The 12,795-nt window shown below is 57.0% G+C and overlaps 1 protein-coding gene across 1 annotated transcript; it reads right to left on the minus strand.

Moving 5' to 3' along the window:
- Nucleotides 1-6,358: 6,358 nt before the first annotated feature.
- Nucleotides 6,359-7,162, minus strand: LDBPK_311910 (hypothetical protein, unknown function; the record flags this gene model as incomplete). Its single annotated transcript, XM_003863233.1, has 1 exon — nucleotides 6,359-7,162. One exon carries the CDS (start codon nucleotides 7,160-7,162, stop codon nucleotides 6,359-6,361), a length of 804 nt encoding a protein of 267 aa, XP_003863281.1.
- Between the last annotated feature and the right edge of the window lie 5,633 nt (nucleotides 7,163-12,795).

Consider the following 12,795-nt stretch of genomic DNA (forward strand, 5'->3'; position numbering starts at 1 on the left):
GGAATGACCAAGACTCCGTGAAGAAAGGCACAAGGGGCGGTGACACGTGCGTGATCTTCAGAGTAGGATGGGGAAAAAAAAGAGAAGACGACGCGATTTGAGAAAGCAACAGAGCCAAGGAAAAGATCGGTATGCTGCACGAATGAGAGGGAGGGGAAGGGAAGGGTGCTGAAAAGCGCGCGAGTGTTTGCCCTTGTGCTTGGTGGCGCGTGCGTGGTCGCACAATCGCGGTGACGCACCCTGTGCGGCGCGCTCCGTTCGCCCTCGACAACAACGGCAACAAGAAAAAGCGAGCAAGAAAACGAGGAGGGAGGGGGGGGGGGCGCAGCGCCAACACTAAACACGCAAGGGAAATTACAGGACGTGTGCAGCGCGTAACGAGACCGGCAGACAAACGGAAGAGAGACGATGAGTATGATGTGAGTTGGAGCTCGCGGGTGGTGGTGGCCGTGCTGCGGCGGCACTGCACCTCAGCTGAGGTGCACATGTGTGCGAAGCGTGCGCACGCTCCCGATGCACTTGCATCTCGAGTGGAGTCAGCTTTCAGCTTAGAACAAGACACCACCTTGCCGTTGTTCGTTGCGTGCTTCGGAAGGCGTCGCCGGAGAGATGCGCAGCCGCGAGCGGTCACGTGAAAGCCACAAAGGGCGGAGAAGCCGTTCACCGATACGCGCGGGCCATCACGTCGGCGAAGCATGACGAGCTCACGTACGCGAGTTCTTCTGCGTTCTGTTGTTGTTAAATTTCCAAGTTCGCTTCCGCAAACCAAGAGAGGGGTATGACACGAAACAAGCGAAGGGAGAGCCGATGGAGCTGACACACAACAGGATGCGGAGGCGTACATCGACGCACGAGCGGCAAGACGTGCGGAGGAGAGAATAATAAGAACAAGTTAAGTGCTTCCTAATGTGAAGCACACCAGCTGACAGACTGCCAATCGACATGAAGAAGGCATGCGTGACGCAGACCGCAGGAATCAATCAAGATTATATCATACACATATGATAATAAGCAGAAGCGCCATAGTTTGCTGGAATCGAAAATAGACAACGACAACGACAACACCAACGACACTAAACGACGTTCTGCTGGCTGGAGGAGGAGAGCTAGAGAGAAAACAAAGGGGAGCCAGTCAGCCAACCAAACAGAGAGGGTGAGAGTGGGGTGGGGTAGGCGTGCACCGCCCAGCGTCCATCAATAGAAAGTCACACGCATACGCATGTGCAGTCCACACGTAGAAGTCAGACAAAACCGCTCAAGGAGAGAAAAGAGAAAAGCGAGAGAAGGAGGCCCGCGCGCGCTGGCGGCAGCGGCCTCCACTGCAGCAAAGATTCCACACGCCCTCACGCCTCCCCCCCCAACCGCCGCAAACACACACACACACACACACACACGTACATGCACAGATAAAAGAAAAGCAACAACAACAGAAACACATGCGTGCATCCTACGGCTCTTGGGCAGCCTACTTCGTATGTTCCCCCCCCCCCCCCCCCCCCCCCCGAGGGTCTTCGGACACTGACACAGGTACTCGTGTGTACGATTCTGCAGAGGTCTAACAACAAGAAACATAGCGTGCGTGCGGAGAGGTGCAGCGAGAGCCACCAGAAAGACACGCTCGCTGAAAGGGGGAGCAGACACAGTTCGTCGGGTGCAGGATAGGCACATGATGAAAGTAACCGAAGCTGCAGCTCGAAAAGAGCAGCACGGCAACACCAAAACATTGGCCAGCGACGCCTCACGTGCATGCACGCTGCTGAGCAGAGGTGCACCCTCAGCTCAAGTCCTTTCCTTTGTCGAGCACCCCGCTGCCCTCCTGGCTGCTGTCCAAGGGTTCTGGCTGAGCCTGCCGGCGCAGCGGCGTCGCATACTGCGGCGGGGGAGGGGCGCGATTGGGAGACATCTGCTGAAGAGGCGTAGCAGAGGCACGAGGCACGTAGTCCGCATCGCCGTACGGCGACTCCGCCTCGGGGGGGCTTGCAGCTCGATTATTCGCCGCCGCCGCGCCATCAGCGGTACCGTTGCTGGCACCGTTGGCGTCCGCCACTAGTGCTTCAGGGAAGCGCTGCGGGTGGCTCACGTTACCGATTTGCGCCCCTGGCGGGGCAGCGAAGAGAACCGTGGCGGGCACGGCTTGTTGCGTGTCGCCATGTGGGAGACCCCCGGCATAGTTCACGCTTGCCGCTCCGGCTCGAAAGGCGCCTCCATTATAGCCACCAAGACCTTGCGGGTACTGCTGCTGGTAGTAAATCTCCTGGTAGAGGCCTGGTACCGGGCGGGGCGGCTGCCCAGGAGCATCAGCGGCGCCTCCAGCGTTGTCGGCGCCGCCTTCTTCAAAGAGGTTGTATCGTCCGTCGAGGGCCCCCTCCTGCAAGCGTTGGCGTTGCCGCACCTTGCACCCGATGCAGCACGAGATGCACAAGAGCAAGACGGTCACGCCGAACAGTAAGAAAAGGAAGTACTCTTGCATCGCAGTTGCTGCTCTGCTTCTTTCCGAGCGGGCGGCTGGGTGGGCAGTGGGCCGCCGCAGAGCGACACCGAGATAGAGGAGCAACAGGAGATGAGAGGGATGCGGAGCTGCGCAGAGGGTGAGGTGGCAGCAGAAGTTACAGCTAAAACAACGGACACACACACACACAAACACACAATGCTAAGCAACTGAAGGGCACGCTGCCGGTTTGTTGCTGCGCACCAGCATGGAAGAAAAGGGGGAGGGACTGGAAGGAGGATGGGTCAGACGCCAACGCACCTGCTCAATTTCTGCAGTAGGCACTCTGGCGAACAGCAAAGAAGGAGGAGGGAGAGCGATAGGAGGAGGCGGAGGCAGATGAGCAGAGAGGGCATGTTAGAGAAGACAGGAGAAACAAGCATTAAAGAGCAGTGCGGTGCGTGTGTGTGGGGGGCATGCCGGCAGAGATTTCACTGGAGCGGGCGCGTCATCTGTTTCGGGCACCCAAGTCGTTGCTTTCACTTTCTGCGATGCACAGCAGCGATGCATCTTTGGGGTGGCAGATACGCCATGCGCGACTGTTTCGCGGATGCAAGTGCCCGTGTCTTTCATACGCTTGACCCGCTCGCACAACGGGCTACTGATGTGCGTACATGGATTTGGGGAGAGGAGGATCACATTGCTGGTCTTCGTGTTCGGCTCTTGCCTAGGCTGGTCCTTGTGGGGTGCATCAACAGGTGAGCCAGGGATTCCCCCTTTACACAACAGCCAGCATGCACAAGAAGTCCATGTGCACCGCAGGGGAGCAACATCCGTGGAGTGCCATCGATGCGAGGGACGATTGCAAGAAAAAGGGAGAGGGGAGGAGGAGGAGGATGGGCACACGTTACCAGAGATGGTGGGGAGGCTGTGGAAGACAGAGCGTTCACAAACAGAGCAGACCAAGCTGTAGCGGTGATGTCGCTGAAGTGGCAGCTGCGTGATGTTCGCTGGCGCGATGTTTGCCGCCCTTCTGACGGTTCGCGTCATGCAGCACGGCCATCCACACTTACGCAGAACAGCTGCAAGAGACTGGGCTCCGGGATCGTTATCGTTGCCTTTCTTGATGTGCAGCTCATCAGGGGGAGCGCTCTAGTACGTTGCAGCGCTGCGCCCAGAGGCCACTTTGCTTTCCGTGTCCTGTACGCCTCCACCTTCCCCTGACGCTGCTCTAGCGCCTCATCCTCATCAGCGCCACCATGAGCAGCAACATCGATTCGAGATCGGCCTTCTGGAGGCGGGTTCGCAAAGGCAAAAAAAGTTCACAGCGGCCTCAGAAAAGCATGAAGATCTCGTGCCCGAAGACGATGTCTTCCCTGCATCCTCGACCTTCCAACAAGCGTGGTGAGGGGCGCCGTGCTATGAGGCACGAGTAACGCCGCTGCCTGGCACAGATGACGCGTAAGGGCAATGCGCTGGAACGCCGTCCCGGGTGCGAATATCTATGGCTCACGGGCCATCATCGCCGCCATCACGCACCCTTTGTGGCTCTCCCTCTTTTCCCGACCGCTCTGGAGCTGGCGGCGAACGCGACAAGACCACAAGTCCTCGATTGCAGTGATGAGAAGGAGAGAGTCAAGAGCTACACCGAGGAATCCGCATCCGATATCGGGTGGCGTTGAGCTGGAGGCTACTTGTCGTCGGTGCTGTTTTCGTGGCTGTGGTCGATGTCGATGAGCGCGGTCGTGGTATGACTGTAGCAGAGCGAGACGTGTAACACGTACGGGAGTCGAAGAGTTGGAAAATAAAAAGCGTGACTGCTGTGAAGAAGGTCGCAGAGGTGAGGTGTGATTGTGCTGTGTGGTCTCCCGATAGAGGAGCGGTGCGCGACGCGCTCTCCTGACAAGACGCTACTGCAGAGCAGGTCGGTGAAGGAGGGGGAGGAGTGTGCGCTGATTCGGCAGAGCGATGCAGAAGGCGTCGGTGGCACAGACGAGAAAGCGGGAGAGGAGAAAAGACTACGTGCTGGCTCACAGAAAGGGGTGCAGGAAGCCTTATACAGGCGCACGCGCGCAGCTGCAGCAGTACTCCTTCGCCGTGCATGAGGGAGAAGGAGTGCGTGTCGTTGCAGGTGAGGCTTTCCGCGTCGGGACAGAAGGAAACGGCCAGAGAGAAGAGGGCGGGGGCAAGGATGGTGGTGGTGGTGGGGACGGGGGAGTAACTAGGTAGAACTCGACTCGACAGATACACATGCATGCCGCCGACCGGCACCCCAGACACGCCGTGCGCCGCGCAACCACGGCTGGCACGTTTCAGGCAAACTTGCACTTTAGTGTTTCGGGCACCGTGTCGGTGCTTGTGCGTACTAGGTGCTTTACGCACAAGCAGGAGAGTGCGAGTGGCAGCGGGGTTGGGGGTAGCCTCTCACATGAACGACTTTCGAGGCGGTCGTGTTGTGCTTGCATTGGCTGGTGCCTCAAAACTACCTTTCATGTGATGCGGGCACACACACACAAACACGTGCATGCGCAAGGGAGAGAGAACAAAACAGCCTCGCCACCCTTCTGAAGGCCGCGCAGATGAAGCGAAAGGAGAAAGCGGAACAACACACAAAACACAGATGAGAAGTAAAGTGGAAAAAGAAATGACCAGGAAATGCGAGAGGAGGGGGACGGCGAATGCGGCTGATGACGCGGCGCTTGTATAGGTCCAGCGCGTACACCATATAAGAGGGCGGAAGGAGAGAAAGGGAGGGGAGCCGCCCAGGATTTGGGAGGTGTATCGAGCATGCATACACTCTAATAAGGTAAAACAGTAGTACAACGGCAACAAATACAAACACACACACACACACGCAGACAAGACACACAGACAGAGCAAGCCGCGACGCGAGCAGCGGCTAAAGTAGCAGAGTACGCACAGCGACAGGCATTCATGTGCACACGCAGAGAGAGAAGCAAACTGTGAGGCAGCGGCGCCATAAAAGACAACGAGCCTACGGGCAAGGGGGGGGTGAAGATGGCAAGACCCTGGAACGTACGCATGCACAACAGCACGTGAGAAATCGCGGTAAAAGGCAGAGAAGGCGGTTTTGGGAGCAGGGAAAACAGAGGGGACTCAACTTCCAGCGGTCCCTACCCCCTGAACCGAATGCGGAGTAGGGGGAGCTTCGGACGGTGTGCATCACCAAGAGGTAGTCGACAGGAGGTCTGTGAAGCACAGGCGTACGACTTCGATGTATGCGGAATTAGGTGTGCGGGCTTGCAGGCGCATTTTCAGGAAGGGGGGTGGGGTGGGGAGGCAGAATGGGCGAGCTCATAGCGGTAAAAAGACGGAAAGAACACGAAAAATGCGGGTTTGAGCTGAGAAGACACAGACGAAGAGCGTTAGCGGAAAAAAGAAGATGTCGGCAAGTAAGATGCATAGCAAGGCGATTTCAGCATGGCGGCAAGAAAGGATGCGGCCGTTGCGGGGGGGGGGTGAAAGACGGTGAAGGTGGGAAGGGGCAAAATCCGACAGTGCATTGTGGACGGCAGAATGCACAGAAAGGTGAGAAGATAGAGCCAAGGAAGGCGTGCGTGGGGGGGGGGAGAGGGCAGACGCTAAACGGTATGCGGCATTCGCCACGGACACTGATATGCACACCATCTCGTTCGCACGCGCATAGATGACACACCCGAGCAACGTACACAGACAAGCACTGCGCCGATGCGCATGCATGGGCAAAGAAAAGGGTGCAGGCACACGCAGAAGTAAAAAGACATGTAAAATAAGGAAGGCTGCCTAACGCGGCAGAGAGGGAGAGGGTGGTGTGTGTGTGTGTGCCACCGCACGGAAACAAAACAGCACACGCACACACAACAGTCTGCTCTGCACGTGTTCTCTGGCACAGCCGCTCACGGTTCAGCCACCGCGAGACCACTGTCGCCACTACTCGTCTGGTGGCTGATTCTCCGAATCATCGCAAAAGGCAACGTCGCCGTCGTCCTCGTTCCCTTCGCTGCCATCCTTGTGCGACGACTCCTCGATGGGGCTGCTGTAGTACATCGCCGACCCGTAATCGAGCCGCTTCCACGTCTCCTCTCCGCCTAAGAGCCGCTGCTCTCCCTCGTCTGTTTCTACGACATGGCCCACGCATGCCTGCGCCTCCACGGAGCTTGATGGCAGCGAAAACGGATTGAAGACGTGCGGATCGGCGTCCAAGGTGTGCACGCGGATCGTCCTGTCCCGTCCTCTCGAGCGCACGTGATACGCGACGGACACCGAAGAACTTCGAGGAATGACAGCTGGGGAGGCTTGTGCCAGTCGCCGCAGCGACGCCACCTCTTCAGACGATTCATGCTGAGTGGCTGATACTGCGGAGTAGTGCATCGGAATGCCCTCAATGACATGAATCATGGGTGGGCCTCCAGCACCACTGCCGCTGCTACTACGACCACCACTTTCGTGAGCGAGAATCCTCCTCTCCTCCGTCGTGCGCTTACGGTACACCTCAAAGTAGTAGTAGATGGCCACTAACACACTGAAGGCAAAGAAGGCACTGGCGGCCAATGAAACAATACTTCCAGCAAGATCACTCATGCGGCTGGCACCCGGAGACGTTGTTGCTGATCCGCTTAAATTCGTTGTTGAGGCCACATTACTGCTTGGGGTGGTGGCCCTCTCTGCCAGGGACGCTCGATCAGACGCCGTTTTCCGTGTGTAGCAAGGGAAGACATACTGGAAGAATATCATGTTTTCTTAGATGAGCCGCTGCAGCGGGTGTGGATGAGAGGAATTGAGGTGATCAAGTATAACAAGCGATGCACAACTCTCCCGCTTACTCTGTGCCACGAATCAGCACTCGCCTTTCCGGTGTTACGCGATTCGCACTGCCTCTTTTCGTGCGCGCGTGTGTGTGAGACTTTTTCGCAGAAGCAAAGGCGGCGAGAGTGCACTGGGTCTGCTGTATCTCGCAGGACGCAACAAGGAAGAGCAATAAAAAAAGAGAAGCGGGTCACACGCTAAGAGCGGCGGGCGAGAGGGCGGGGGGGGGGCTATCAGTGTCGGCTTCCCATACAGCTCCACCATCTCCACCTTTTCCATCTATATGACTGCAAAGGAGAAAAGACGCCGAGACAGAAACGCACGGAAGGACCGGTACGAACTCGGCCGCAGCACTGGAGCCGCCTCGAAGCGCGAGGGCGTGGCTGTGAGTTCCGACCCCTACAACCCTGGTTTTGGTAGCCTTTTCTGTTTAGAACTACACGAAGGGGTTTTCCAGTGCCGTGCTTGAGCTATGCCCAGACGCACAGATGGAGAGAGCGAGAGCGAGAGAGAGGCCCACTCGTTACGGCCTGTATTTCGGAGAGGCCATCGTAGGACAACACAGGATCGGTAATGTATATATAGAGAGAGGGGGAAGCGCAGATGAGAAGTAGAGGGAGCAGCGAAGAAAAGGGGGATCGGATTCGCTTCATGGTTCAGCAAGCGCTACTATGCATGTTCGTTGATACCCGTGAGAGCGGCGGCGCGGGCGGGAAGAGAGACATCTGGGACAGATAGAGCGCCGCCCAGCATCCCGTTGGTGAGCAGGCACCGGCACACACGTCTCTGCCTTTTTGCACGGAGGCGTTTTGGACCGCCAGCGTGCTTCATTTCACTGAGGCACCCGCTAAACGCGAAGCTCTCCTCGTTGCATCATAAGAAGCAGCACACAGGGCTGCTGATCAGCCTTCCGGCCAACCACCGCGGTCCAGACGAGCAAGACGGGAACATGAAAGCAGAGAAGCAGACGAAGGCAGTATGCACATGAGAAGCAGCGGAACGATGAAGACGTGTGCATGCGTGTGCGTGGAGGAGGGGGAGTGTCAGTTGAGCTGTGCAGACATCTTGCGGATGCCTCTCCTGCTCAAGAGGCAGATTTCGTGAGCGCGCGTTCATATGCGTGGGCGCATGGCCGCTGGGGAGAACGAGGAGGGGAGCACCACAGCATAAAAAAAAACAAAAACAAATAAACGGCAGCTCCATTCTGTCACCCTGTGCTTCGCCGCACGTACGCGTGAGTGCCGAGAAAAGACAGGGCAAGAGGCGCTGCGAAGCTCTCCCATGGGCGGGGGGGGGGTGGAGGGGAGAGGGCAGCAGAAAAAATGGAATGAAGCGTGAGAATCATAGGCCCGCAACCGCTCCGCGCCCCACACACCCGCGTGTACACAACACACAAGACGAAAGGAAAGGAAACAAAGAGCGGCAGCAGCAGGATCCTCATCAGCGTCATCCGCAGCAGAGCTGATGAGTGCGAAAAGGCAAAAGTCCCAGCGAGCGGGATAGGAGGGGATGGACGCTGAAAATGGGAAGAAGAAAACAGAGCGAAAGATGCTGCGCGAGAGTTGATAGGGATGGATATCGTGGCGGTGTGGGCTGATGCCTGGCCGAAATAGAGCCCCCACGCACACACAGATGAACACGCAAACCAGCCCCAGACGCACCTATGCATCTCAACACACAGCCCCATCGGCGAAGCCAAATGAAGCGAAAAGAAGACTCTCGTAGAGAGGAAAAGAAGGAAGAAGAGCATGCGCCCTTCATCTGAGGAGACACTTGGATGCTGTTTCAGCTGTATGTGAACGCTGTGCCACGCCATTTATACATGTCGCGGATTGCTCCCTCCAATCACTCCGCTTCGTAGCGGTCGAGCAGACGTATTCATTCGGCTCACACAAGCAGCACCTTGTTTCTTAATGGGGGCGTGTGTGTGCTTGATGTGTGTGCTACACGCAGTATGCACCGGTGCCATGCGTCTGTTGCCGCGTCCGCCGCACCACCGAGCTGCTGTGGATGTTCGATGACCACCCTCACATACTCGCGGCGTGCTCTCGAAGTGGTGTAGAAGCGCCTTGATCGGCACCTCTTGGTGCACTCGATGCTTGCAATACACTTGCTGATTAGGGCGCCTCCGGCAGAGGCGTATCTGAAAAGCTTCGCAATAGTCGCGTCCGAGTTACCTTGCCTCTTACATTTTTCTTCCTTTCGTCTGCTCCGTTTCTCAGAGAGCAGATACAAGAAATGCCGCGACGCACTCGCAGACGTGCAGACAGCTTCGCAGCACTCCACACAGTAACCGAGGAACTCGAAGTACGCCAGCTAAAAGCGGAAGCGTGTGCGACAGACACGCGACCTCTGAGGGGGCCAAGCAGAAGTACCTGTGACGCTTGAAGAAGCAGGATCTGCTCAGCCTTCTCCGTGCACGGCGACCGCAAGAGACGGGACTCGTCTATTCCGTGTCGCTTTCTAGCATCTTACTCGCTTGCTGGGATGCGGGGTGAGGGAGACATCGATGAGGAACAGAGCTTGGGTGGAGTGCATAGAGCGTCGGGCATGGTGACTTGCTAAGTAAAGAGCCACTCGCGACAGTGAAAGATAAGGCGAGAAAGATGGTGCGTAGGTGGGCGCAGAGGCGTACGCACAGCGACGAGAAGATGAGGGAGAGAGAGAGACAGAGAGCGAGATTCTCTCAGGCGAGTACAACAGTGGAAAAGAAAGCCCATCATTCCTTCCAGCGCGGCGAGCAGGGTGCTGAGAAGGGCTTTGGTAATCGTCTAAGTGTCTCCAGAAAGCTTGTCCGGATGCAATGAAAGGCTCCTACCGGGAATGGGTGTTACGCCCACTGAGTCCTACTTGTGCTGTAGACGGGGTCCGATGGGAGACGCTGGGCCGTTCGTGCGGCCCCTCTCCGGCAGCAGTCGCATGTAGCCCTTACCATGAACCGTCCCAAACAAGCCAGTGCTCGTGGGTGTTCGCTATTTTCTCTGTGGCTGCGTGTGTTATGTGCGGCTCGAACCGATGCGCAAACAACGATGAAAGGGATCACACACAGCGAGAGAGTCGAGAGCAGCCTGCCGTCGTTAGGTGCCAGTGCCGATCGAAGGCTACACACACACGCACACATGCAAAATGAGCATCCAAAGGGAAAGAAGCTAAAGAACGGAAGACAGGGAGAGAGGGACAGCAGGCAAGAGCTTGCTTACACGGTTGGGGATTGGGTGGTGAGATTATGACGCCCATGAAGACGATGACATATATAGGTGTGCGTGTGCGTGGAGGAGGGATGGGAGGTGAGGAGCCGAGAAACCACTCGTTGCCACGCAGAGATGAAACACCGAAATCACGCTGTCCTCTCCCTAAACAGAAGAAGACGCGGAATACTGAAAAGAGTTAGAGGCCGCCGAGAAAACGCAACGAAAACAGTGGAGATAGAGAGATGATGTACCGTCTGTTGCGTCGAAAAGGCAGCGGCAGACCCCCTCTCCTTCCCTCTCTCTCCCTCCTCATCGAGGGAACGGAGAGGAGGCCGCGTCACTCCGTCACACATCAAAGAACAGGCACGGCGAGAATCGCTGAGGGATCAAAATTTCGAATACCACGAAAAAAGCAGACGCACATGGTCCAGCCGAGAAATGAGAGATCTGCGCAGCATGCTATCCTCGCCTTAACGCTTCCATGGACTCAGGACGACTCTTTCATACTCGACGAATCAGCTTGAATCAAAAAGGAGTGAGATGGCGATGATGGCGATAGGGCTTTACAGGAATATAAGCTGGCAGTGCGCATGTAGAGGACACATCGGGAGAGAGACAACATGCACAGGAAGACAAAACGCCAGCAGCAACATTCACAACGCCAAGAGCACACACACACACAAAGAAGAGAGGGAAAAGGCGAGGATAAAGGTGAAGTCATACAGACGGAACCGCGCGCACGCACACACACACACACACACACAGAGTTGTGAGCGTAAGAAGGAGCATGAGAAATAATAGGAAAAACAAACGTGAGCAGGCGTGGAAATAACATGTCCGTTGAAACTTGCTTGGCGAAAGCGAACGTGAGCGATGTGCATGCGAGAAGAGTGATGGGGTGGGGGCGGGAGGGGCGACACGCCGCCTCCCGCTTGCAGAGCAGCATGTACACAACACACCCATGGCTTGTGAGGAAAGGGCAATAAAGGAGGAAGAGGAGAGGGAGGGGGGGCGTCGGGGCGGTATGTCGCAGCGAAACGAGAGGCAGCTGAAGCATCGCGCACAGTTACGCCGACAAATACATGATGAATGCCGCTCATCGGCATCACCACCACAGACGCTGACAAACAGAGGCGGTAGGATGGGGCGAAAAACCAGGCCACAGCACAGGAACCACGGAGAATCACCAGGAAGAGCAGCTCCGAAAGACCGAGTGATATCACCGACGCAGCACGGATTACTACGCTACCCCTGTTCACAGAGGTTTCACAGGTTCCGTACCCGCCGTCTGCTGTTCGTTCGGCTGCGTGTAGTAGTACGCCGTGCCGTATATGTTCGCTGCATCAGTGGTATTACCTGGCTGCTGCTGTTGCTCCACCACTACACCTGGGTACAAAGGAGTTGGTTGTTGAGAGGGACGCCAAGCGCCGTTGCTCAGTTCCCATCCGGGGTGTGCCGGTGGCACACCAGCCAAGTCAGTTGAAGCGGCGGGCGCTTCTTGATATGCGACCACCGCGCCATGTACCACCGGCGGTCCTCCATAAGGGCCGCCGTAGGGCGATGTCGCCCCACCGTACTGAACGCCTCCAGCCTGTGCAGCCTCCTCTAGTTGCTGCTGACGCGCGGCTTGCTTTCGCCGGATGCAGTACAGAATACCGTAAGCGGTGAGACCAATCACCCACGCACACGCAACAAGGATACCGAAGACAACCCGAGAGGACACGTTGGCGCCGGCGCTCTCACCGAAAAGGGCCATCTGTACAAATGCTGAGTGATCTGACTGGTCAATATGGAGATGCGGGTGTGTTGTATAAGCTCTCGGTTGATAAGAGGCTTAGCTGCAGGAGGTGTGTTCCCTTTCAATGCACTGCTCGAAGAGCTCTAGGAGATGCAAGAGAGGCAGTGGAGGACGGGGAGGATGGGGAGCAGATCCAGATGTCCAGCGCGCCACAAGTCCATGATGTGGGGGGACACGAGCGCGAGGAGAAAGAGTTGAAGGGCGCACGGGCGCATGCAGAGCAGAGCATGACGACGAGGGTGTCGGCATGGGTTTGCACCAGGTGGTGCTCACCTTCACAGTGCCTCTACACAACCTTTTCCCTCCGTGTGCGTGAGAGTTGGCATAGCAACCGCCAGGAACGAGATCGACGACACCACAGCGGACTGGGCTCTCAGAAAACCCGTGCGCTGCCGCGTCCTGCCCTCCTCGTCCACCAGGAGGAGAGAGGGACGGCGTTTGTAGTAGCGTTCCCAGAGTCAGGTCAATCTGTCGTTCGTCGGTGCTACTGTGGTGCTCGTACGCACGGTGACCACACACGCTCGCGTCAGTGGCACATCACGTTGCACGAAGACAGCTGCCTCGCTGCTGCC

The sequence above is a fragment of the Leishmania donovani genome, chromosome 31 (assembly GCF_000227135.1).
Source record: "Leishmania donovani BPK282A1 complete genome, chromosome 31".
In the NCBI taxonomy this organism is placed as follows: Eukaryota; Euglenozoa; class Kinetoplastea; order Trypanosomatida; family Trypanosomatidae; genus Leishmania; species Leishmania donovani.